This window comes from Stegodyphus dumicola, chromosome 3 (assembly GCF_044657685.1).
Source record: "Stegodyphus dumicola isolate Sdum_Otavi_A_Nest chromosome 3, ASM4465768v1".
NCBI classification, from domain to species: domain Eukaryota; kingdom Metazoa; phylum Arthropoda; class Arachnida; order Araneae; family Eresidae; genus Stegodyphus; species Stegodyphus dumicola.
The window spans coordinates 25,798,550-25,826,536 of NC_140770.1; the positions used below are offsets into that span (position 1 = coordinate 25,798,550).

At 33.7% G+C, this 27,987-nt stretch overlaps 1 protein-coding gene across 3 annotated transcripts; it reads right to left on the reverse strand.

Moving 5' to 3' along the window:
• LOC118202022 (solute carrier family 35 member G1-like) lies at positions 1-27,758 on the reverse strand. 3 transcript variants are annotated; one of them, XM_035374181.2, is made up of 3 exons: positions 27,559-27,758; positions 9,918-10,053; positions 1-1,438 (listed from the first exon to the last, which is right to left on the reverse strand). In XM_035374181.2, exon 3 carries the CDS (start codon positions 1,420-1,422, stop codon positions 352-354), a length of 1,071 nt encoding a protein of 356 aa, XP_035230072.1. In that variant the 5' UTR covers positions 1,423-1,438; positions 9,918-10,053; positions 27,559-27,758; the 3' UTR covers positions 1-351. The 3 variants fall into 3 exon arrangements, with proteins under 3 accessions (XP_035230072.1, XP_035230073.1, XP_035230071.1); XM_035374182.2 differs by lacking the exon at positions 9,918-10,053; XM_035374180.2 differs by lacking the exons at positions 9,918-10,053; positions 27,559-27,758 and adding an exon at positions 16,550-16,898.
• Positions 27,759-27,987: the final 229 nt, after the last annotated feature.

Sequence of the window (27,987 nt, forward strand, 5' to 3'; positions counted from 1 at the left end):
TAATCACAATATAAGTATTTAAGTAAAATACAATTTAGTAATTACAATTTTTTTAAATTAAAAATTAAAAAAAAAACCTATGCTATGTAAGTACAATCTTTTATTCTGATGAAAATTCGTTTTAAATCGCCATTGCATAATCATTCAGTTCCATTTGGAGATTTTCTGGAGCCAACTCGATATCAACGTGGAAGAGAATTCAATATATTCCAATTATTTTACCGTGTTTGCCTAAGTTGCTAAATCGACTCCCAAATGCAACTATGTTTCCTTTCTTCGATATATTTAGGGGAAGGGATTATTAAATAAATAGTAAATTGTTGTGTTATTCGTATACGACTGGCACTGCAATCATAAAATTATCCATTTAAGTCGTTTAAAAGTTGAAGATTCTCGTGACAAAGTAGATATCCATTTCTGAAGTCCAACAAAAGTGACCGAAAAACTAACTAAAATGGCACCGCTGATGCTGAAAGCATCAGGAATATCGGAAAACAGAAATGTTTGCCACATAAATGCCAACACAATGTCCGAAGCTGCACGCATAGTTGCCACAGGTCCAGCGTTTTCGCACTGCAAAGCTATAGTTAGCAATGTCTGCCCCACGTAACTGAATATGCCTAGAACAACTATAAGGAAACTTTGAAGACCACAGAATGGCCACTTGAAGTCCCCCATTAGAGCTGTAAGTATCACCGTTTCTATGATCGCCACCCAACTGAAGTTGAACATGATTATCGCTTGATGAACACTTTTCACTTTTCGAATGACTATAAATCTACAGGTGCTAAACAATAGCGAGCCAAAAGCTGCTAAGATGCCGTAAATAAACTCCTTCGAATAGTCGAAGGAACTTCCAATTAGTTTCGATGGAAGTTTTGTGCTGAGTATTATACCAATCACAGTCAAGAAAACAATGCCCGATTGGAATATACCACAAGGTTCTTTTAGGAATATCCTAGCTGTAACTGTAACGAAAACGGGCACGCTGAAGATGATAACAGCTGCTTCCCCAAGAGGGAGATAACGAAATGCTAGAAAGTTTAGAAACAAATTGGTTGCACCAAAAACACCTCTCAGAAATAACAAGAAACGCATATCTTTAGGTCCGATAATCATGTCGCGGCATTTGACGGCCTGAGGAAGAGATAAGGCAAATATGGCCACGAATCTGTATACTGCAAGTTGTCCTGGATGTAGATTAGTCATTTTCTTGACTATGACTGCTGAAGACGAATAAAACACCCCAGACAAGAATGCAAGAAATAATCCTTTGAAGACAGAGAATTTGTTTTTAGTAGGTTCTGTGTTTTCATTCTCTTTCTGGTCTTTCTGTTCAAGCCGGAACTTTTTTCTTTTGTGAATACTTCGAGCTGAGCAGCAGGAATAGCACTTTGCCAGTACGTCAGCGAAGGTCATCATAATTCTTGGAAAGAACCTATTTGAAATAGAATTAATTTGTAAGAAATGTAGCATAAGTAAAGAAAATGCTAAAAATAGTTACAAAACATTTACGAATGTATTGCATAAAATAAATCTGGAATAATCTATCCGAAAACAATAAATCTAAAATCTGAAAGTGATACATTTGCTATAGCAAAAGAACTTAATAAATATAAAAATTAATAAATTATAATAAACCATTTCAATTATATCACAAATTTGCCCACCAGCGGTCGAGTGCTAAAGTCGCTGAATACTGGTAATTCCGACCTGGGTTCGATTGTAGGCGAAAGGGCTGGCCGCACGGACGTTTTTATAGTTTACCTCATATGTAATATGTATACTAGCCAGTTTCCCTTAGAAAGTCCTCCAGGAAGGTATTTCTCCTTAGGCATATTGCCCTGGCGTACTTTACCATAATTAAATAAACCAAACCGAACTATATCCTGAATTTATTATAAGTACCTACTTTTACGAAGTCCAGACGCGGTAAGATAGCTTCCCCGCAAAGCAGGTTTAGGGTTGCCAGAAATTGCAAGGGAAAGCAGAGTTACCACATTTGGCGAGAAATCGCCCATTTGACGACATATGGCACCAAAATTGGCGATATGCCAAAGTCGGATGGAGAACCTTCTGGAACGAATTCTAACCGGTTTAGCCCAGAATGTTCTCGAACACAAGCCAAAACCTATATAAACGCTGTTGGTACGCGGAGAGTGGGTTAGTCCGTGAAGAGTCCATCGAGTTCATAGTCAGTCAGTGACTGCCGAGTTGGTCGTCGAGCGCACCGAAAGAGTCTCTTAGTGTATCGCGGTTAGTGCATCGTCGAGAAAGTGTGTTGAGCTCCGGGAATGACTGAACCGAAGAGTCGGGAGCTGTGCTCCGTGTGTCGTCGATTGCATCGCGAGTTGTAGCGTGGAGAGTCTCGAGCGTACGTGGAGTTCCGAGAACGACCAAATAGAGTGGAGAGCTATACTCTTGTGCTTTGCAGTGAAGCTGTCTCCGCCGTTATAGCCTGATAATCTGAAGGCTATGTCGCTGATTGTTCCAGCGATTTTATAGTAGATCTTCGACGATTGTAAAACGTGACTTTGGAGCTGTCCTTATTAATACTGGGTAATAAAGTGTGTTTCGATATTCTATCAAGTGCTGTCGTCGTTATTCACTCCAAATCCGCACGAACCCTGTACGAACGTGAAGGAAAAAAGTAACGTAACACTACAAACAGCTCACCGCCGTTTATACCTACACTTGTGTTTTTCTTGTAACAAACGTTTATCATCTAGTGTAATAAAAATAGATATCTTTTATACGTTATCATATAATTTGCTCGTTTTATTCCAAAAATGCCTTCTTTCATTTATATCCTATAAATATTTTCAAATGAATGAAAACTAATTACATAAATTTTACGAAGATGTGAATAAATACGTGTCTGGTGCTGGTACAATTATTAGGCTGGGCAAATTCAAAGGGCAATATATAATGGCAATGCAAATGCTGAGATTTCATAGCTAAACTATTTTCGAACAAGCACTGTAGCTAATTAAGCCATTCGTTGCCAGTCAGAAACTCTGGCAAATTTCTGTTGGCCTGTGAGGGTCTGTGTTAATTAATAGTTTTTATGGTTAAAGTCTTTAACTTCTTACTTCGTGATCTTTAGTAGAATGCAAAATAGCTATTTTATATTTAAGCTGAGGTTTTAAATGTTTAGAGGCAGAACTTCTGGCAGCCTCGTCTTGCTGCTGTTTGCTATCGTCAGCTCTGCCTAAGTTACTCCGACTTTAGGAACTTGCTAGCCGACTTTAAAATACGCGCCTGTGAATGAGTCAGCTTAAGTAGTCTGTTGTGTGTGTAGTTTCACACTACGTTAAGCACGCTGGAAATTAATTTTATGTCATTAATTTAAATACTCGAAAGTCACGCAGGTTCGTCTGACGCACAAGCAGTACCCTTCTCTTTATTTAAGAGTTAACTAAAGAAGGTTATTTTGACTTTCTTAAGGCTTGGTGTCTTGTTTCAAAGATAAGCAATACCTCGCTCCCATTCTAGTAGGATCTTGACATTGACACAGATTTATAAATATAGCAGAACCCTACGCAAAATATGCATACAAGGTTATTGCAAACGTACCTACAAACGTCACGAAAAAATCCACTCTGAATCCATTTTACAATCCACTTTGGATGTCAGTAATACAGATGGTCGCTCAAAAAAATAGGGAGAATGGATTCAGGAGGTTACATTAATGGTTAAAATGGATATTCCTGTTAAAATATTATAACCTAAATTTTTCGAAATTACAATATTTCATACAAGGAGATGGAAAGAAAATAAAACATGGCTGGTATAATTAAAAAAAAAAAAAAAAAAAAAAAACCCACTTTTGCTATGTAAGTGCAATTTTTTATTCTGATGCTTGAAACTACGTTTTAATTCGCCATTGCATAATCATTCAGTTCCATTTGGAGATTTTCTGGAGCCGACTCCATATCAACGTGGATATCATCGTTATTCAACTTATTCCAATTATTTTACCGTGTTTGCCTAAATTGCTAAATCGGCTCCAAAATACAACTACGTTTCCTTTCTTCGATATACACTCATGTCCATAAATTAAGGATAATGCAAAATCAGGCAGAGGAAGAGTTAGAAGCAAAACAAATTTGACTTATTTGTAAAGCTTATTTATTAAACAAAAGGTAAAGAGTAAAAAAAGATGCTATATGTTTGATATTATTACAAAAATTAGTGATTTTTTCTCCCTGGAGCAAATTACCAAAAAAAAATCTATTTACAAAAAACCAATATGACATGGTTGGTATGATTGTTAATACATTGTATATCTCCCAGACGATGCAATACAGTCCGTACAACGCCTAGGCATGCTGAGTATAAAATTATCGATCTGATCTTGGGGAATATTACACCACTCAAAAAGCAATTCTCTCCGAAGTTCCGGTAGACATGTAGGAGGAGGTTGACGGGCTGCAACTCTTCGGCCAAGCATGTCCCACACGTGCTCTACTGGATTCAAGTCCGGTGAGAATGCTAGCCATTCCATACGGGTGATATCCTCCGATTGAAGGCATTCCCTTACGATGTTTGCACGGTGAGGACGGGCGTTGTCATCCATAAACACAAATTGTGCGCCCATGGCGCCCCGAAACAAACGTACATGTTGTTCCAGAACGACGTCCCGATAGATTTGGCTTGTCATGGTTCCAATTTAAGCATGCAGGTCAGTTCTGGTATCCAGAATATGTCCACCCCAAACGAGCACTCCTGCACCACGGTAACGGTGTCGTTCAATGATGTTTTCTTGGCGGTAACGGGTACCTGGAGCTCTCCATATGAAAATCCGGTGAGAAACAGACTGCAAGCTAAACCTGGACTCGTCGGAAAACATCGCACAAGCCCACTGTTGCGATGTCCACAATGCATGCTCTCTACTCCAGGCTAACTGCAGGCGACAGTGAGTTGCAGTAAGTGGAACACATCTGACAGATTGTCATAAAATTGTCATAAAAGTGAGCTGACGAGACAGGTCTGAGGCTGTGCTACGACTGTTTCTTTTGGCAGTAACTATTCGGTTATTGCAGTAACTGCCAAATATCGGCCCTCATTCGGCATTGTAACTGAGGGGCGACCTATGCTGTAACGTTTACTCACATTACCATCATCTTGGAATCGTTGCCAAAGCCTGGAGATGACACTCTGGGCAATTCCAAGTTCGTCTGACACTTCCAGTTGGGTACGCCCACATTCCAGACGACCGATAATTCTAACCCGTAAAAAATCACCCAAAAGCGTTCTTTGTGGCATAACTATTCGGTTATTGCACTGTAACGCTTATAAAGTGCCTGCAAACAATTTTACTTCTTTGCCTGTATTCCTTATATATCACTCTCTTACACTCTCGTCATTCTGACGTACCATCGGTGTCATCTGGTTACTTCCTGAAATTTGCATATTATTCTTGAAGATGTGTGTAGTGATTTTACAGGTGATATATTTATTTTAGAGTTCGATTTCCGCGTGACTCCGAATTATCCTTAATTTATGGACATGAGTGTATTTAAGGTAATATAAGGTAAATTTAAATGCTATTGTAGGTAGCGTAGTGTTACGAATTTTGTATGAATGCAAATAGTTTTAGTGAATTATATGTAAATTCGTAGTATAATTTCTATAATAATATATATCATTTGTATAATATTGTTGCGTTATTTCTTCCGTCACGTTCGTACGTACGGGATTCCTTGCGGATTTGGAGTGAATAACGAGGATGAAGTATCGAAACACACTTTATTGGCCAGTATTCTCAGGACGTCTACAAAACATGTTTTACAGTCGTCGAAGAACTACTGTATACAGACGCTGTAACAATCAACAGGTTATCAGGCTATAATGGTGGAAAAGCTTCACTGCAAAGCACCAGATTACAGCTCCCGACTCTGCTCGGTCGTTCTCGGAACTCCATCTACTCTCGAGACTCTCCACGCTGGCAACTCGAGATGCACTCGACGACACACAGAGCACAGCTCCCGACTCTTCAGTTCAGTCGTTCCCAGAGCTCAGCACACTCTCTCAACGATGCACTAACAGCGATACACTAAGAGACTCTTTCGATGCACTCGACGACCCACTCGGCACTCGCTGACCGGCTGTCAACTGGATCGACGCCGCACGGCCTGACTAACTATCTCGCACTTACTCTCCGCGTACCAGCAGGGTTTATATAGTTTTTGGCTTGTGTTCGAGAACATTTTGGGCTAAAGCGGTAAGAATTCGCTCCATCCGTCCATGGCATATCGCCATTTTTGTCGCCAAATGGGCGATTTCTCGCCAAATGTGGCAACCCTAAACCTGCTTTGCGGGGAAGCTATCTTACCGCGTCTGTACATTTCGTAACAATATATATTTGTATATTAACATAAAAGTCTGACGAGCGAAACTTTGGCGGAAATCTAAGAATAAGTCTCTTTAACATGGAGTAAACGGCTACTTCGCTAAACTGGCGAGATATCGCCAAGCTCTCGATGGTTCGGCGACAATTTTATATCGCCAAATTTAACGAGAAGTCGCCAAACTTGGTGGCAACTTGACGACATTTGTGTCCGGTCCCTGTATAAATGTGATGGTTAGAATGCCGAGACGACCCGATCCAGTGATATGATATGATATGAGGGACGTAGCCCAACCCTCATGGCAGACTTTACGTCGCCTTATGGCCTTTTTACGGGCTACGCCAGAGCAAGCCAGAAACAACACCTTCAACAGACATAAAGAACATAACTAAAAAAACAAAATTCAGATTAAAATCTCTACTGCAAGCTTATTATGGTTAATCTTCTCCATCATTTTCCTGGCAAATTTTTTCAGTCTTTTAAAATATCATATATATTAAAAACAACATTTTTCTTAAACTCGTTCCTGATATCAATAAAATATTTACATGTTTCCACATACAGTGGTGGCCAAATTTGTGAACACTTTTGGGAATTTTTATGTTTTTGAACTTTGTATGTTTATAGAAAATGTTACGTTTCGCAAAATGCAAACTTGTATGTATCATTTTAAAGAGAATTTATTACTGAATTCAATACAAAACGCAAAATTCAATTATTTGCAATACAAAAAAAGTTATATGTACTTTAATATAAATAAAAAACACAACAATGAAGTGGTTTGTAATGTCTAACTTTCCTGGCCAATCACTGTTCTTGTTCTGAGAACCAATCAAATGTTAGTAACTGCCAGTAGAAGCTGACATCATGTTTACACTTGAAACAATTCATTATTGTGCTTTGTTCTGTGGAAGCAGGACCTGTTTCTTATACACTGCAATTACAAGTAGGAATTTTTCTAAAAATTTTTAATATTTAGTCAAGAAGCAATGACATCAAATAAAGAGTAAAGGACACCTAGAAAGAGATGTAATATTATTGTGTTACGAGAAAGTGGTCTTTCCTATGCTGAAATTGCAAGACAGGTGGGTGGTTCAGTGATTACATCTCGAGTCCGAAAGATTTGTTCACGATATCAGGAGACAAATTCAATAAAAAACAAAGAAGGAAAAGGCCGAAAAAGATGCACTACATCTATTGATGACAAAAGAATAAATAGACTATGTCTCCAAGATAGAAAAATGTCATCAGCGGCCATCAGAAGTGATCTGAATGATGCTGGTGTTTCTGTCAGTTCAAGAACAATCAGGAGAAGATTAACAGATGTCGGACTGAGAGGTAGAACTCCACAAAAAAAGCCTTATCTTAATTTTCAGCAACGCAAAAAAAAAGACTACAGTGGGCAAAGGAACACATTAATTGGACAGATGATCAGTGGTCACAAGTTATATGGAGTGATGAAACTAAGATATCGTTATTCGGTAGTGATGAGCGAAAATATGTAAGACGTAGAATAGGAGAAGAGCTACATCCTGACTGCATTCAAGCAACTGTGAAGAACCGAGTTAGTGTTATGATTTGGTCATGCATGTCAGCAGATGCTATTGGTCGCCTTCATGTCATCGATGGGATATTGAATGCCAGAAAATACATAGACACTATTCTAGAACCAAAACTTCTACCTTCCATCAGAGATCTCTTTCACAAAAATATTTCGTTTATTTTTCAGCAGGATTGCCACACGGCCAAAATATCGAAAGAGTGGTTTCGTACAAAGAGCATTAAATTGTTGTCATGGCCAGGAAACAGTCCTGACCTCAATCCTATCGAAAATTTGTGGCACCGTTTGAAAACTCTTGTCCGAATGAGGCGCCCATCAATTAAAAGGGAACTAATTGAGGCTATAATTGTTTCCTGGCATCATGTAATAACGAAAGAAGAGCTTAAAACTCTTGTCAGCTCAATGAAACGCCGATGTGAAGCTGTAATCAAAAATAAAGGTTACCCTACTAAGTACTGATGACTCACTGCAGTCATCACTATCTAATGTATATCGATAACTATTATCGTTTAACTTTTTTTGTATTGCAAATAATTGAATTTTGTGTTTTGTATTGAATTTAGTAATAAATTCTCTTTAAAATGATTTATACAAGTTTGCATTTTGTGAGACGTAACGTTTTCTATAAGCATACAAAGTTCAAAAACATAAAAATTTCCAAAGGTGTCCACAATTTTGGCCACCACTGTATACTCAATTTCTTCTATATTTGGAGCATCCAAATAATACGGAATAAAAATTCTTTCAGCAGGGTTAAAATCAAATTTTAAATCAAATTTTGCAAAAGCACACCGTGTTACAATAGAATCTCCATATAATTTAAAATCTATATTTCCTGATCTTAAACAAAATTTATCATAATAAAAAACAAATAGTTTGGAGAGAAGGGGCACTCCGTCCAGGCACCCGATCCAGTGATATAAGATTACAATGTAACTGTGATCTTACCCGGCCTTCATATGCCTTTTACTAATTTCGAGATGGAATTTACTAATTATTTTTCGGCGGCTGCGTGAAAACTGTATAAGATCGGAGACAGCATCAGTTTTTGAGTATTTTTTTTAGTTCATTGAGTTTGGAGTATTAAGATATCTTTGCGTTAACTTCGCTGTTTAGATGCGCGTTGCATTGCGTTGTGTGTGACGCCCTTAGTAGTTTGAAATGTAACTACTAATTGTACTCTGTGATATTGTGAAGAGCTTCGCGAATATTTTTGTGGAAAGTAACACAACTGTAAAGTGTTTATTTGGTAAAAAATTATTTTATTAAGCAGCAGTAGTTTCAGTCTAAACACACAGTATACTACTAAAATTCTCTCAGGATAATTAACGGCGCGAAATTCAGTTGTCGGCTAGCAAGATGCTAAAGCGGGGATAACTGATTATAACACGTATTACGTATATTAGGGGAGCCAGAATCTCTCTCTAAAACATTCAAACATTCGGCTTAAATATTGCATTCTAGTCATTATGATTTGTCTAAGGGAAGAAGAAGTTCAAATCACAATAACTAGTTAATTACTATTAAATCCTACAAAACCAATTAGTTTTGTTCGAGTGACTACTTTCAGTAAAAGTACACGAAACGTAAATTTTTATATGGTCATCGCTGAAACTGTCAGTGAGAAAATATTTTCTTGTTGTAAAAATTCCTCTTTTTATCATGAATTAAATTAAGGCGGTCGAGCGGTAAAATCGTTGAACACTGGTAGTTCCGACCTGGGTTCAATTCCAAGCGAACAGGCTAGCTGCATGAGCGTTTTTGTGGTTTTCTCCATGTGTAACAAGCCATAGTTTCCCAACGAAAGTCCTCCACGAAGGCACTTTTTAAAACCAAGTGATAAACACTATAGGGACGGCCATTCCCTTCCGCTAGTGATTCTTTTTATCCCTACTATCGCATAGGAAACATGGAAATTTAGTATAACCAAATTGTTGGCCAAGTAACATTCCAGTTACCTTCAACTCACCACATAAAAGTTAGTGATGTTTGTTATAATTTACCTTGTCTAATAAAAGTGCGATGTTTCCATATGTTTCTTTCAAACGAACAGAGTGTGCCATTCGAATTGATGCATATTGATTTCCATTGTGAAGTAAAACTCCTTTCAAATTTCTTTTTGAGGAACCTATAAATAGTCTGCAATCCGAAGAATTGTGATTAATACCGAAGAAATCCATTATTGCATTAGCATACACTCACTAAGCACGAAGATGTAAAATGCAAAAAAATCAACAAACACTGCTTTGATTGACAGAAAATTCGGCAGGAAAGTAGCATATATATTTATGCATAAAACAAATCAACAATTATATACAGAAATGAAAACAATATTAAATTTTTGTAAGTTATAAGATAATGACATACTACATACTTAAACAGAATTATGTATAAAGTGAAAATAAACAGCATAAAATGAAAAAAAAGGACATTAATAGGGTATGTGATCCCCTCTAATCTGTATACAAAGTTTACACCTTGTGACCATGCTTTCAATTATGTGGACAACCACCGCAGAATTAAGCAATCGCCATTCTTCTTGTAGAGCAGTTTCCAGCTCAATAAGAGTGGCTGGAGGTGGGAAACGTGAAGATACAGCACTGCCGAGAGCATTCCAAACATTTTCAATTTGATTAAGGTCGGGCAAATATTCTGGCCACGCCATACGCGCAATCTCTTCAATCTCCAGGTAGTTATCGACGATGTCGGCTCTATTAGGACGTGCGTTATCGTCCATTAAAACAAAAGTAGGGCCAACTGCTGCAGTGTACTATCTCACAATGGGTTCTAGGACTTCATCTCGATACCGGACAGCCATCAAAGAACCCCATTTAAAGATGTGCAAGTCAGTGCGGTATCCTAATAAAATCCCTGCTTACACCATAATGCTTCCGCCTCGAAATGCGTGATGTTCGGTGATGTTTTGGGACTGATTGCGTGTTCGTTGTTCACGCCGTATCCTTATATGCTTATCATCTGGCTCCAGAGCAAATCTTGACTCATCAATAAACATGACATTGCCCCAGTCAGACAAATTCCAATTGACATGTTCTCGGCACCACTGTAATCGTGCCCCTCTTGATTGGACGGATACAGGAACACAAACTCGAGGTACCCGGGCATACAGTCCACTCATATGTAATCTTCGACGGACAGTAGCTACAGATATCGCTTTACCAATAGACGCTGTAACCATAGATGTCACACATGTGGAGGTCGCGCTGCGATTCCGCTTGGCTACAATAGCAATATATAGATCTTCGGCGGGGTTTGTAACCCTTGGGCTACGGGCCTTCGGACAACTGTCTGTGTGGTTTGGAATTGTTTCCATAAACGTCAAATTACAGATTGATGAACCCCGAAGAAAAGAGCAACATCTGTGATCGACTGTCCTGCTTCAATGCGCTCCACAGCACGCCAGTGCTTCCATTTGTCACACAAAAATTACAGTCATCATAATGATTCTTTTATTCTCTCCATAACAATGGAATTTCAAAAGGCACTTTATTTATTTATTGTTTTTTTTTTTTTTTTCTTTTACATTTACTCCAAAGGCGCAAAGTTTCAACACAAGTTCAATACACTTCATGAGGAGCCCACGGCTTGCATTGATCGCCTAATTTAATTCCAAAATATGCAAAGCATTCATTTTTAACAAAATCTGTGATATTTTGCCTTTGTTTTACTGGTGCACAGTTTCCACAAATATGACAAAATGTATCGGCATCATTCGCGTAATTAGCAGAAGCCATAATTCATACAATTCTAATTAAAAGCATTAAAAATAACTACTTAAAACTTAGCAACAAGTAAAGTGCTGCCATCTATTAGAAAGAAAATTAATCGCAAATGCATATTTTTCATATAAATCATTCAATTATTTAAAAAAAAAAATCTCACGTGATAGGGGGGGAACTATATTTCTGAAATCAGCACCAAATATATTTCTAGAAACATCCAAAAGCATTCTGACTTGTGTTATTATTATATTTATTAACATTATTATTAATTACTTTTTAACATCTGGTCATATTAGTTTAAGTGAATAATTTGAAGAAATTTTTGTCTATAGAGCCTAAATAAGCATAAAAGTAACATACGTTACGGCTTTCATTTTTGTAATCTACATAATAATCTATAATAAAATATTATTCTAAATCATTAAAAAAATATTTTATTATAATTATTTTTTCGAATAATATTTATTCTCTGGAATATTATCTGATTACTGTAAATAAATATTAGAGTAATTTTTAATATCTAGAATAATATTTGATGTTATAAATACTTTTAGGGTAATAATTTATTTCTAAAGAATAAAATTTATAATAATACTAATTATTAATTATTATTATTAATAGTTAATAATAATTATTATTACATTTTTTAATGTTGTTATTATCATTTAATATCTGGTCATATCTAATATAAGTCTAACTTAAGGAAATAACCCGAAGTACTTCTTGTACATACACTATAAATACGTTTAAAAGTAACATTACGGCTTTCATTTTTGCAGTTTACGTAAATAATAAAAAATCTGATGTGTACACCACATGACTTCCTTGTACGGAATATTAAATTATATGTATTTTTTCTTGCATTTCATTTAAACTTATTGGATTGAATTAAGTCTACTTCGCCGACAGAGCATAAACCACAATAGAATAAATGCATTCTTTAAAATTCACTCTAGTATTTGTTTATCATAGCGACACTCTGGCGCTAGATTCACTTAACAGTACTATATTTCGTTCATATTATAACTCAGAATGCGCAAAATATAATAAAGTATGTAAAAACAGTTACGCGGTTGTATTAAATTTACCCAAACGTAAAAAATATATATATATATTATAATATTCTTCGCAGGGAAGTATCCTGGATTTCCATGAGAGGAACGCTACTGAAGAACAAATATTTCGAAAATTAAATTGTAGAGACATTAGGATTTTTTTAAAGCAGGAGTGATGAAAAATTAGCAAACGCCTTCGCTGGGAATCGAAACCTCTGGAATACCGGCCCAGCATGCAGAACGACTACACCACGAAGGCACGCCAGGGAATTAGAAGAAATACCTTATAAAATTAATGAATGAAAACTAGAAGTACTTTTATTGGAAAGCTGAATATAGTATTTATGTATTAATATGTTGTTAAAACATTCCATAAAATGAAAAAAAAAAAAAAATAGTTAAATGCGTGTAATAAAATTTTTTAACTTCTTACGTTTAAGATCTGAAATGGAAATTTTTTAGTTAAGGTTTGCTGACAGTTTATATCATAATTCGATTCTGCTTCATTTATGCACATCGCACTATAATATATTTCCAAGCGTAATCTGCAAATGAATTACAGTAGTTATTGATAAAATATTATATTATCGTTGATAAAATTTGAACAGTGGTACAGTCAATGCTGGTATTCGCAAAATCAGCTACTCAGTCTTAAAAATTTTATTGATTATGTTACGAATACTGTTAAAATTTATAAATGGCATAAATTTACATACAGTATGAGTATGCCTTGTGTTTTACCTTTATATACACATTCTCTTTACGTTTTATCATCTTTAAGTACTTTTTATTTTTTATAGAATATTTAGGATTTTATTTTTTATAGGACGATTAAAATGTAACTATAAAAAGAATTAAGCCTTTTAAGAGAGTGTCTGTTTTATTTTCAGTCATGCTTAAAATTAAAAAAATCTGATGTGTACACCACATGACTTCCTAGTACGGAATATTAAATTATACGCATTTTTTCTTGAATTTTATTTAAACTTATTAGATTAAATTAAACCTATTTCGCCGACAGCGCATAAACCACAATAGAATAACTGCATTCTTTAAAATTCACTTTGTTTACCATAGCGACACTCTGGCGCTAGGTTTACTTAACAGTATTATGTTTCGTTCATATTATAACTCAGAATGCACAAAATTTATATCATTTAAAGAATTATCTAATCGTTGCCACATGTTCTATTCAAATACTATAATAAAGCTAGAATGATGTATAAAAGAAATTAAGCAAACAAAACAAAAAACAAACAGTTACACTTATTTCCTCGAAAAAATTCCAGAAAGGATTAAGCATGATTTAATTGGCAATAATAAATGAAGACGTTATCTTTGTTGTTGTGAAGCTAAGTTTCTCTAGACTGGCAACAAATCCACTAGTCTACTATTTCAAATGTAAACAATCAATGGCCGCCATCAAAAAAAAAAAAAAAAAAAAGGCTTAGCGGCACTTAAACAACTTTAAAATTGTTTATAATTCTAAAAATATTGCATACAGATTTACTAAATGCATAAAAACCTTAACCGGAAGATAAAAACAGCATAATTCAATCATTTTTAAAGCAAAAAATGTACAATTTACAAACATATAAGAGTAAAGAAACCGAGATCACTGAGCCGCGTAACAGAGTGGATATATATATATAAATATATTTATATACGTTTGGTGCGGCCGATTGCAACCAAAATACGAGGTGCACATCTACATGTTATAGCAGTCCTATATACAAAATTTCAACGTTCTGAGGCTACTCGTTTTTGAGTTATGCGAGATACGTACGTACGTACGTACTATTAATACGTACTATTAATTAACTATTAATACGAACGTACGTACATACGTTCGTACAGACGCCACGAAAAATTCTCTTCAGAATTAATTTTAAAGCAGTTTTATAATTTTTTTGGAGGAAACGTGTCTTTTACTCTACCCTTACGTACAAATATCACGCAAAAATATCGTTAAATTGCATTCGATAGCGGTTAAAATGGATATTTTCGTTGAAATATGCTGCCTGAAACTTTTCGCGATTACAATACTTCCTTTTTACTTCGTACAAGGAAGTAAAAATTAGTCTTTTTAGAATAGTATTTTATAATTATAACTAATTTTTCGAATAATATTTATAGTCCGAAATAATATTTTCTTACGGTATATAAATTTTAGAATAATATTTACTGTTTAGATTTATTCTTGACTAAAATTCTTGACTTTAAAATTTGACTATTAAAAATAATTTTTAGAATACTACTTTATTGTCTATAAAATAATATTTCATAATAATAATGTTAGTTAGTAATAATAATTATTATATTTATTAATGTTATTATTATCATTTAATATCTGGTCATGCTAGTCTATCTAATTTTAGTCTAAATTTGGGTAATTATCCGAAGTAATTTTTATATAGAGAGCCTAAAGACGTTTAAAAATAGCATTCGTTAGGCTTTCATTTTTGGAATCTGCGTAATAATCTATAATGAAATATTATTATAATTTTTAGAATAGTATTGTAGAATAATTATTATTACATTTATTAATGTTGTTATTATCATTTAATATCTGGTCATATCTAATATAAGTCTAACTTAAGGAAATAACTTAAGGAAATAATATTATAGTCCGGAATAATATTCTCTTACGGTATATAAATTTAAGAATAATATTTACTGTCTAGATTTATTCTTGACTAAAATTCTTGACTTTAAAATTTGACTATTAAAAATAATTTTTAGAATACTACTTTATTGTCTATAAAATAATATTTCATAATAATAATGTTAGTTAGTAATAATAATTATTATGTTTATTAATGTTATTATTATCATTTAATATCTGGTCATGCTAGTCTATCTAATTTTAGTTTAAATTTGGGTAATTATCCGAAGTAATTTTTATATAGAGTGCCTAAAGACGTTTAAAAATAGCATTCGTTAGGCTTTCATTTTTGAAATCTACGTAATAATCTATAATAAAATATTATTATAATTTTTAGAATAATATTGTATTATTATTAATGATTTTTAAAATAATATTTGTTGTCTAGAATAATATTTAATTATAATAAATAAATTTTAGAATAATATTTTCTAATAATAATATTAATTAGTAATTATTATTATGTTTGTTTATATTATTAATAATTATTATTTAACATATGGTCACACTATATATGTATGGTCACACTATATTTGTATATTTATTTATGTATACTATATATGTATGGTCACACTATATTTGTATATAGAGTCTATATTCGCTTAACAGTAACATACGTTACGGCTTTCATTTTTGTAGTCTGCGCAATAATCTACAATGAAATAATATTCTAATTTTTAGAATAATGTTTTATTGTCTGTTGAATAATGTTTAACAATAATAATATTAATGCATAATAATAATTATTCAATTTCCCAATATTATTATTAATTATTATTATTATTATCTAGTCATACTAGACTGTGTCATATTAGTCTACTATAAAGGAATAATTCGAAGAAATTTTGTATATAGAGAAAGAAGCTAAAAAGTAGCATATGTTACGGCTTTCATTTTTGCTGTCTACTTAATGTTCTACAATATAATATTTTTATAATTTTTAAATTCCTTTCATCATAGTTGTGTATTACAGTTATAACTCAGAACGGGTAATAATACTTCAAATAATGAGTATATCGTAAAGCTATCGAAGTAAGACTTCGTCAAAGTAAAACTACGTTTTCATGTACTAAGTTTTATTATTATATTATAATTTAAGTATTCATATAGTTATAAAATAAATAACTATATTTTTATTGTTTACAACATGAAATATTAAAATTTACATTACTTACCTCGAGATTATGCAGAAAGTTCAACTTTCTGATAGCTTCTACGGATTAACACAAAGAACTGCTATCAAGTGTATAGGAGTTTCACTGCTGTTCGAAGTAGAAGCTGCACTAAAATAATTTCCTTAAAATAAAACCTATCGAATTTTTCCAGTGGGATTCAAAATCGTACTTGTCTGGACGCTTTGTTTATTCTCTTCTCTTGCTGAAAATAACTATCATATATAGAATTAAGTATGCTTAGAATTGAAATGCATAAAAATAATCATTTTTCTCCTCTCGATACCATTCGGGGATGTTTCGCCGTTACGAGCAGTACCTTCTTAGAAATGATTACTTCATTCTACTACGTATGTTCCTTTAACAGTTTTTAAAATACAACAAAAAATTTAACACGGAAAAATTTAACCGAGATATTATATGTGATGCAATATCAAATTATTTCAGTGATTTATATTTACTTTGTCATGCATCTGTTGCATCAGCTGCTACCCTTGGCGTGCACGGAATCATTAAAGTACACGGTTAAATGTCATCAAAGAAGAATTGGTTAGAAATCATGAAAACTGCAAACGATATATCTTTATGGAATCTTCCTTCTTTGACTATGCGTTTTAAATTATTTGTTTAGAATACATGTATGTAATGTATAGTTTGCTATGCAACATTTATTTTCAGTTTTAAAAAATTAACCTAACTTTGATTACAAATACTGAGCAACGTAACAGAAAAAATAAAGCTTTGTAAATAGGTATTTAAAAGGAATTGGTTTACTGTAACCGATATGATTTGCTCTGCTTATGACGCCACTCAGTTGGTAATGATGTTGAATTCCGTAACGAAAGATGTTAATGATGTTGACTTCCGTAACGAAAGGCCTGGGTTCGAGTCTAGCAGAAGCATCGCTGTTTCGCTGGTGTATGTGAGGCATTCAAAATATACGGTGAGCCGAAATACTCTTAAGAGGTTGGTGGTGGGAGAAAAAGCGCTAGGAGACGCTCGGACCACACCCAGAGTTTCTCCTTCGGAATTCCATTCGGAGCGAGAGCTTAGCAGTCAGCAAGCCCTGGCGATAGCTAATATGTTTGCCTGCATGCACTGCCTTGCTTCAACCTGTACTTGCCAATGAACAAGACGTCATCAGGTGACACTTCACACTCTCAGTTTGCATTGTTGTATCTTAAATTAAAGGAAGTTCCAAAGCAGCAGGTGTTTAATTTTTATTTGATAACTTAACTGGGTGACAAAAATTACTTACATTTTCACCAGACACTTGTAACGTTTGAAAAATCAGTTACAGACGAGGACTCCTTCGGAACGGCGAGGAGTTGATTTTTGAGAGAGGTACAACCGAATTCCAAAAATTCGTGTGAAGCCATCTCGACCATTCTCATCTTCGTACGACTATAATCAGCCGAGATATTATTTAAAAACTTTAAAAATGCTAATTTTTGCTCTCATTTTTCCGTATGGCAACAGTTTCGCATGCTGGAGACTAAAATCTGCTTTGTTTCGAAACGTGTTGCCACTGCTCGCTTTCAAATCGTGGAGCTACGTTAAGCGAACATTTGTAAGTTTTATAATTTATGAAATAAAAATAGCATTGTTAAACATTAAATATTTTATTATTATTATATAAGTTCATATTCTGACACTAAAGAAAGCACGCGATTGCATGTGACGTCATTGCATGTCGAAAATTTTTCGTTAACGTCAGCATTTTAAATAAATACGTAGTACTGTTGGCAACTTTTGTTTTTCACATTAGTATAACTGACACGGTATGTTATTTCCACGTTAATTCCTTTACTGATATTGAGAAAAAGTTGTTATATTACATTAAATTTAAATCATGATGTCATACGTATCCGTATTAACATGATGTGTCAAAAGTTTTTGTTTCTTGGTTTGGCAACAAAAACGTTATTTACAAATGGGTTACTGCTTTGAAAGAATGAACTGGTTCCATTCATACTGAGATGCTTTTATGTATTTTTTTTCAGGTTTACGTAGAACTTATAATTTTTGCTTTGGCAACAGCCGGCTCATCTGGCGGGCTTGCCCGCTAGTCGTTATTATAGCACAGTCGTGCATTATATTACATTATATCCTTTATGCTAATTTTAATTTTCAATCCAAATGAAGAATAAGAAAAATGGGTACTTTTCCGTTTCGCCGGCGCAAATCTCGCCAAGCAGACTTTATTGGCGACAACATACAGTATACACATAAAAAATATTTAAAAAATGTTAGTTCTAAGAATTCTTTTTTTTTTTTTTTTGAAGGCATAAACATTTTAATATCGCTTAAAATTTTATAAAAAGCCAATAAATAAAGACAATAAATTTGTAAAAAGACATTAATTTAAAAATTTAATATGCTTTCATGGTTCAACCTCCTGATTCGCCGGTTCATATCACGTGACCCCAAGCGATCTCATCTCAGTTAAACTACTCCACAAAAATCTAATGCTCTCAGTAATTATCTACATTAATTTCAAGTTAAATCTTTATTTGGAACACAAGTTAAATGCAAGAAATATTTCAATTCGTACGAATAGCTTACTCAGAAATTATGTAAAACTGCAGTGCTTTACTTCGCTAATGCATTCTCATTAGAATTGATGAATTTAACCCTTGACATTTCTTTTCTATATTTTCGGCTTCGGGTAAGCGCTGTGATTGCATCCTAATTGACCTAATTACCGAAAATGGTTTTAGACATAAAACTGAACTATCTGATAAAAATTCTATGTAATTATATGCCAGTATTGAAAGAAACAATCAATCTGATAAGAAAAAGCTGCGACTTGTTTTGAAAATGAGGCGTAAAAGGTTACCAGCGAGAATATTCCGTTTGGCATCGGTTGTACCATTATTGGCGACTTTATTGCTTGCGCCGGCAAAACGGAAAAGTACCGAAAAATGCTATAGTCGATCTTATGTAAGTTAGTATTGTTTTATATTTTGATAAATAATTAAAGACAACCGCAACGATACACAAGGCTTTGCTATTGAATAATTAGGAACAAATCTGCTAATTAGATTCAACCTAGAGATTATGATTATACTGAAGTTCTTAAAATTGAGTATCAGAGATAAAATTGAAAGGTTATGGAAGTCTGCCCCTAGTAGTGAAAATTTATTGTTGTCGCAGAATGACGTATGAGATAGGTGGATCAACTGGCTGGCGATTGCATAAATACGCAGCATTGTATGAAGCAAGAAGTTTTTGAGGATGTATAAAAGTTGAAACAGAAGTGTGTTGACTGAACGTATGTTGACGCTAACTGAAAAGCTGTTAAATTTTGTTGTTTCTGTTTTGTTTTTGGTTATGTTGTTAGGTAAATTCTAAGACAGACGATTAAAATAAGAAGTTAGAAGTTGGAAGTAATCACGTGCATATAGAAATGATTTTCGTAAAACGGATCATTCGTAAAAGTTTATTTCGGATAGCCATTCTATCCGAACTCAGCAAAATACGGTGCTACTTTGGTAGACGGTTGCACGGGTTTTGGCGATTTTTTGGCGATTTTTCTTTTGGCGAGTAATACAACTTATGGTAAACCCATTGCTGGATAAGTTATTTATGGTAACCGATATTTTGTTGTCATTTTATTAAAAAATAATGCGTTTTATTATGCATAACTTCCGTGTTTTAAATATTATTTATGGCTTCTAAATATTAAAAATCAATTTAATTTTCATTTGAAATAAAAATTTTGTTGTTTATAATATTTTATATAATTTTATGTTGTTGATGGTGTAATCAATGAGGTCACCTTACTTAAAAAGTAATTGGTTTTATTAATACCTATAAATTTAATCTAATGTTTTAAACATTATTTATGGCTGTTAAATATTAAAATACAATTTTTTGCATTTGTTTTAAAAATGATTTTATTATGAATGATTATTTAAATAATTTTTATTCTATGCGTGATGTAATCAGCTCCCTGATTGGTTACTCAATATTTGTGCATTACCGCGCCATTTTAAAATTTTATTATTCATCTCTTCGAATTCGTCAGATTTCAAATGGAATGGATATCTCTGTTTCAAAGATGAATGTTGTTATTGGTAATTACCAAGAATTATTGGTATTGGAATAAAAAAAATGCCCTTTGAGACCTTATTTTGGCCAACCTGTCTTTCCTAATCAAAGATTTATTTATAAATTGTTAATAGCGTCAGAGGAAATGTATTTTAAATTTTTGGAGGAAACCTCGCTAATTGCTTCTTCAATGAAGTGCGAGATATGTGGATAACAGATGAAGATGGTTAAAAGAGCCAATTCAATTATGATTTCGATTTTTTTTTGTGGTACTTATCAATAAACAAGAGGTTAAATTACTCAAAAAAAATGCAAGTACATATTTTTCTTTTATTTTATAATTGTATACTTCAATTTTTGTTAAAAAAATTAATACACTATTTTCAAAAATTGCTGAGATAATTATTGTCACATATGTTTTAATGTTAATTATATTTTATCTAACGTATTTTAAAGTATTTGAATTTAATAATATTATAATTCTTTTAAATGTTGGTAGGATGGTTTTAAATTCGATATTCAATTTCAGTAATATTTTAATCTAATTAAACGTTGGCACAATGTTTTTATAGTGGTGTTTTTATTCTCTTTTTTGCTACATAAAAGTAATAATAGCCTTTAGTATTTTATACTCATAGTAAATGTATTTATTTACACTTTCCTGCCATCTTAAAAAACGACATTTTCAACAAAAAATTAATCCATTACTTTTAACGATATTTATTTTTTTTTTAAGTTTCGAATACTTTACTATGCTAAAAACAGCGTTTTTCAAGATGGCTGACGATTTTAAAAATCGCACCAACAATTGCGCCAACGTAAATCGCCAAAAATCCGTGCAACCGTCTACCAAAGTAGCACCCAAAATACTCTTACTAGAATGCAAAGGTGAAATTACGTTTTAGCGTTACAGCTGGTAGCTTAGTAAAGAGGTTTACTCACTCATTTCAAGTAAGGATTCGAAACACCATGCTTTTGATAACGCCTGTTGTACTCACGCTAGCCTGAATACGTCTTAGATTCTTGCCCATAAAGCTAGTTGGTAACGGAGGTGTGGTGAACACTCTAATCCATCGTTTCTCAGTCTGTGACCCGGCGGATTCACATGTGATCCTCCAAGGCTGCCTTTATGATCACGCAAGATTTCCCAAAAACGATTTTCCCCAAGATTAAAATTTAAAGAAATGCATTATCGTTTATTATACTTACGGACTTTCCATTCTAGTCTTATCTGCAAAAAGAAAGATTTAAAACCACGTGACTGTGGTGCTTCTCTCCGTATTTTCGCTGCCTATCTGGCACTCCATTTGCTACCCAACCGGAGACTACCCCAGAGCACCTACATGTGCAGACGTGCTAAAGATTCATTTCATGATTTTATGGCTTTCGTCCTAGTTTTTGAGATGCGTTGAAATGACAAGTACACAAATGAACTGCACTGTTACTTGTTGAAATTCGGGCATCTTTCTGAATTTTATTTCTATTTTCCCAAATGATTAAGGAAAAATTTTTAGACTTCACCTGTTTAAAATCCGGGAGAATCAGATCCAGAAATTCGAGGCATAGTGGAGACTTGAAAAAGACTAAACTGCAGAGCACTTGTCTTAGCGAAATCATGACTGTTCAGCTGATGCTGAGCAATCATGCTCCTTTTCATGCTCTCAGGAGATTATTGTACTTAATGCAAGTGTAATTCATAGTGTAAGGATAATATCATCATTCGTTCCATGTTAAACAGCTTCAGGATAATGAAAGGACCGAATAAACTGGCCTTCCTAATCTTCCAACCTAAACTTTAATACATCATATTTAAGCAGGGCCTTAGGAGGCACATTTAGAAGTACATGCTTTCCATAGACTACTGATAAAAGTTTGATAAAATAAGACGACTACCTCAAAATCTTGCCTTGTTAAAGGCAAGAACTTTCTTTTTTATGCATACATTCCAATCAGAGGTTAGCAGGTTAATAAATTAAATAAAGATAGATATACAAGGTGACTATAAATGAATTGTCAGGTTTAAATGCAGTATTTCAAAATGCATGCTATAGAGTTATTCCAAATAATACAGCCTGGAGCCCCTGGAGGATGAGGTCCACGAAAATTAGCCAGGCCAGCAGCCAAGGGTGTAGAACTGAGATCAGCAAGTTGAGGTGGATTACCAGAACTAGAACTAATTTGTCGCTAAAAGAATTACCTAGTACAGCAGTGGAAAGTATTTGCAGTGTACAGCAGTGGAAAGTATTTTCACTATTTCCAAATGTTGTACTTTGCCATTAGTACATGCCAAACCAAAGATAAATTGAAATTTATTTATTTTCTATTCAAGTGGAATTTTACTGATTTTTATGTGAGTATCGCAAGTTGCTGGTCCCTGTATTTTGCCTATAATGAGGATATTTGAAATTTTAGTACAGCTTCTATTAGGAAACAAGTTAGTTAATGTACGGAGTTTTTGACTGTTATCATTAGGATTTAATTAGAAAAGAGTTATCATTAGGATTAACATTAGGATAAACAGTTATCATTAGGATAAGTCGACCCCCCCCCCACTTCGACATAAAAAATTCGTAGAAAATAAGAAACCCGCGTATAAGTCGACCCCCCACTTCCGAAATCGATCGAGAAACTTCGAAAATGTTAACAGTTATCATTAGGATTTAATTAGAAAAGAAGCATGCTAACGTAAATTTAAAATTAGGCAGGGGAAAGCAGTCTTAGATTTGCGTAGATTTGGAATAAATCTCTATCGATTTCGAAGGCAATCAGACACAAGTTGTCCTTCTTCTTGAGCAGAACTAAATCATTACTTCTTCTAAGTGTTATAAACTGCGTGGTATTGAAAGCAAGGAAGACGTATTACTAGAAAACATAAGTAAAATGTTTGTCAGTGATTGATACTCATGAACAACTTTTAGCAGCAAATCTTTGGATCCAGAATTGAAACTGTGGCCGTAATTCCGGGAGGATTAACATCCGTCATTCAACCCCTAGATGTCTGCCTCAATAAGCCCTTCAAAGTAAATGTTAGAAAATATTGGGCAGAGTGGATTAGTTCCGGTCGACCAACATTTACAAAGGGAGGCAACATTAAAAAGCCCGGTATTACATTAATTGCTCAGTGGGTTAAAGATGCTTGGAACGAAATACCCTCTGAAATGATTATAAAATTATTTAAAAAATGTTGTATTAGCAACGAACTAGACGGCACGGAAGATGATGCTGTTTTTGAAAGTGGAAATGACGACGAAGGCTCTAGTAGTGATTGTAACAATACAGAGTTCGAGACTGAAAATATGTATTATGACGAGCCAATGACGACAGAAGAGTTCTATGAAATGTTTGGCGAATCTGACCATGAATCGGACGTTGAAGGATTTTGATTTTGTTTATTTACCAAGGTATTTTTTATCGTATATTTACTTACTTTTTTTCCTCAGATGATTTTGAATAAATGTAGTACTTAAAAAAAAATTTTTCGAAGTTTCTCGATCGATTTCGGAAGTGGGGGGTCGACTTATACGCGGGTTTCTTATTTTCTACGAATTTTTTATGTCGAAGTGGGGGGTCGACTTATACGCGGTATCGATTTATACACGAGTATATACGGTAAATCTAAAGCTCTCGAATACACGCCGGGTGTGCTACTGTTACACACCATGAAGGCATGCAGAAAGAAGGTAAAATGTACCTTATAATCTTAAAAAATATTGAAATCTCAAAACAATGATAGTAATGATTTTAGCTATGTTTATAGGATTCATACTTTTTCTCTGTGTGGAATTTTTTCTACAGAGGTTCTGCAGAAGTAGGCTTGTAATACCTGCTGTGGGTTTCAAAGAATTTAACTTTATCAGTTATTATGGAATAAGGTGTTACGTTTTTTTCTGTGCAATGAATTATCTATATCAGAATATAACCATCAAACAACAGGCAAAAAATTAAAAAACACTTAAAATTTATTCTTCTTCAATAGTTGTGAGCGTTTAAATTAAAATATAAAAATGAAAATTAACAGCCAATCTGGACCTGGAAATGGATAATAAAGTCAATAATTTTATCCAACCTAAGCAGAGACTACGAGCTTACCTAAACAGAATTTCGAACACTAACTTACTACACAGGATCTAAAATAATCCTACACAGGATAATTACTACACAGAATCTAACTAAAGTAATCCCAGCAAGATAATAGCTTTAAACTTCTCTAGCAGTTTGCTTTTCTTCCATCGTCATCGCAGCGGAATGCAAACCAAACTCTTCCCTATTCGTAAAATACTACACTTTATACTAAAATTGCTTGTCACTCAAAATCTGCATAAGCTGCAGAATGAGTGAAGCTCGTAGCGCAACGAGGCAGAAAGGAAAGAACTGAACAATATTTCGTTAGTAAAACTTAAATATAAATTCCGCATGCTTATATTTCAAGCATTAAGTATATGCAGTCAGTTGACTGACTCAACCTTTCATCCCTTGAGACGGTTGATAAAATGAGTACCAAGTTCCCTTGGGGACTAAACACCGCGGGTGCTGCGACAAGCTGACCACTTGTCCAGGCAATATGCACAAGCACCCGGAGCCCACGGTCTAGAAAGCAAGTAACAGGGCACTGTCGGCCATGGCTCTCTATGGGCTGTTTGTGCCGCCGAATTTAATTTAGTTTAAGGAGGCTCATACAGCTTAAACCCCTTATGACCTTCGAATATGTGACTGTTGCAAGAATTGAGATATTTTATTTATTTTAAAAGCAATTACTTCCAACATTTTACAGCTGACTACAAAATATAGCTTCTTTGGAAACTAGTAACCAGAAAATATGTGTTGCCACAAATATTTTTGTAATTTAATCCGCTTTGCGACAAAATTTTTCGTCATATTTCCACCTTGCGCGCATGATATTTTGAAAATGGCTAATGGTACATTCTTGAAATTAGATGGAATTCTTTATATGGGCACTATTTTCTAACTGAACCAAAAATCTGACGAGTATTTTAGAATTAAAAAAATTTATGCACGAAAACATTACAAATTTTTTTAATAAAATACATTTTATAAACTCAACTCCAAATAAAATAAAAATTTAACATGAAATTCTTAGAATTTTTGGTTCACAGTAGTTTTCAAATGCTATTAAAACTATATATTAAATATGGAATTAAATGCAACAGAACGTTTTAAACTGTGCGCGCAACGTGGAAACGTGACGAAAACGTTTGTCACAAAGCGGATTAAATTTTTAAAATATTTGTGGCAACACAAACTTTCTGATGACTATTTCAGAAAGCAGCTATATTATGTAAACAGCTGTAAAAAGTTGGTAGTAATTTCTTTTAAAATAAATAAATTATCCCAATTCTTGCAACAGTCACCTATTCGAACATCTTATGGGTTTTAAGGTGTATGAGTCCCCTTAATTAGTTGATCAGTTTCCATTCAGCTAAGTTCAAGACATCTTTGTAAGCGAGTGTAGAAAAAAAAATCATCATTCAAATGGTATGAAATGAATATAAGCTAATTATCCCAATTTATCTACAATAGTTAAAAAGTATTAAAATTCAAACTTATAGTGAGTTTAAATTAGGAGATTGTTAAAAAAATTCATAAAAAATTAATAAAATTAGTAACAAAAAGAAAAAGTACAGATAAATATATTTATACTAAAAAACAAGATCTCGCTCAAAAGGGCGTTTTTTTTAACGTTTTGTGTGTTACCTTTATTGATTAAATATCATGTTCTTTGCATTTAAAACGCAAATTCAATTCAACAGCAGTGTCACAAAATATTTAAAAGCAGCATATCTTTAGAATTTCCGATACACAATCTCGCGAGCTGGAGATAAAAATGTTTTTTCCGTACAATGCTGCCATTGCTCGCTTTGAAATCGTTGAGTTTCTTAATCAAAAATTCGTTAAAGTTTCATAAAATATGAAACAGATGATAAAAAAATTCGAAATTAAAAAATTTGGGCTTCCAAGAGCCCATGTTCGGTTGGAGGACTACGCTATTCAGAATTTGATGGTTCTAGGTACCGTTGCTTCTTCATAATGCGAGAAACATTCATGCGAATTCTTCATTATTAATTTCTTTAAATATAATACGTGGCGATAATATTTGGTGGCAACAGTTTGTAAAGTGAATCGAAAATGCAAAATACATTTTTCAAAAACCCCGTTTGGGCTAATAAAAATCTGTAATGTTTCAGATTTTATAATTTGCCCAAACAAGCGAGCGATGTTTTTATTTATTTATTTATTTATTTATTTTTAATTTTAATTTTTTTTTTAACAGCAGGGTTTTTTTTTTTTTTTTTTTTTTTTTTTTTTTTTTTTTTTTTTTTAACAGCAGGTTTTTTTTTTTTTTTCCTTCATTTTTTTAAAGTGTGGGCTATCGCCACAATGTCCTAAAAATATTTAAAAGGATCGTATCTTTAGAAATTCCGGTAGACAGTCTCGCGCGCTGGAGATAAAACTGCTTTATTCCCTACAGTGTTGCCACTGCTTCCTTTGAAATTAATGAGTTTTTTAATGAAAACTTCGTTAAAGTTGTACAAAATTTGAAGTAGACAATAAAACAGATTCCAAATTCGAGTTTCCAGGTTCCCATATTCTGGTGGAAAACTACATTATTCAAAATTTAATGACTCTAGGTACCGTTGTTTTTTCACATTGCGAGAAACCTACATACAATCGTGCATATTTTTCATTATTTGATTGCTTTAAATGTAATACAGGATGATAATATTTGGTGGCAATAATTTCAAAAGTGATTCGGACATTTGATTCAATGTAAAATGCCGTTTTTAGACTTATAGCCCTTCTGAACAACGCTAAAAACAAACATTTGGGCTAAAAAAGAATATTTTGGAGAGGAGAATGGTTTGTAGCAAGAGCATTGTTTAATCATGGAAAGTCTCTTTCGGTTTTAGGGGTAGTAATAAATAAGCAATATGAAGACTCACCAACAAATGACGATCTCATAAGTTCATTTATCGGATATATATAAATGAAGCTGACAATAAAATATCCACCTGCTTGATCCCCTGATTCAGTTCCAATGGATTTTTGATTGTTTGGGTATCTGAAAGCGGAAGTGCTTAATCAAGGTGTTCTACTTTGCCAGAAAATGAAAAGCACCATTCAACCCAAGGTGCATTCCCTCCAAACCTAGCATGTTATACTCAGCTGTCATGACCATTGTTCCTTGTTTGAGTTCCATCACGCACTGTGGCAGAGGACATGTTGAACATTTGCTAAAGTAAACAGTCTGAGCCATTTGTTCTTTTCTTTCTGTTCTGAATGTATGAAGCATCATTCGTTAGATGTCATACATTTACTTATTTTTCTCTGACAAAAATATCCTTCACTTTGATAATACAGTTACTGCAAGT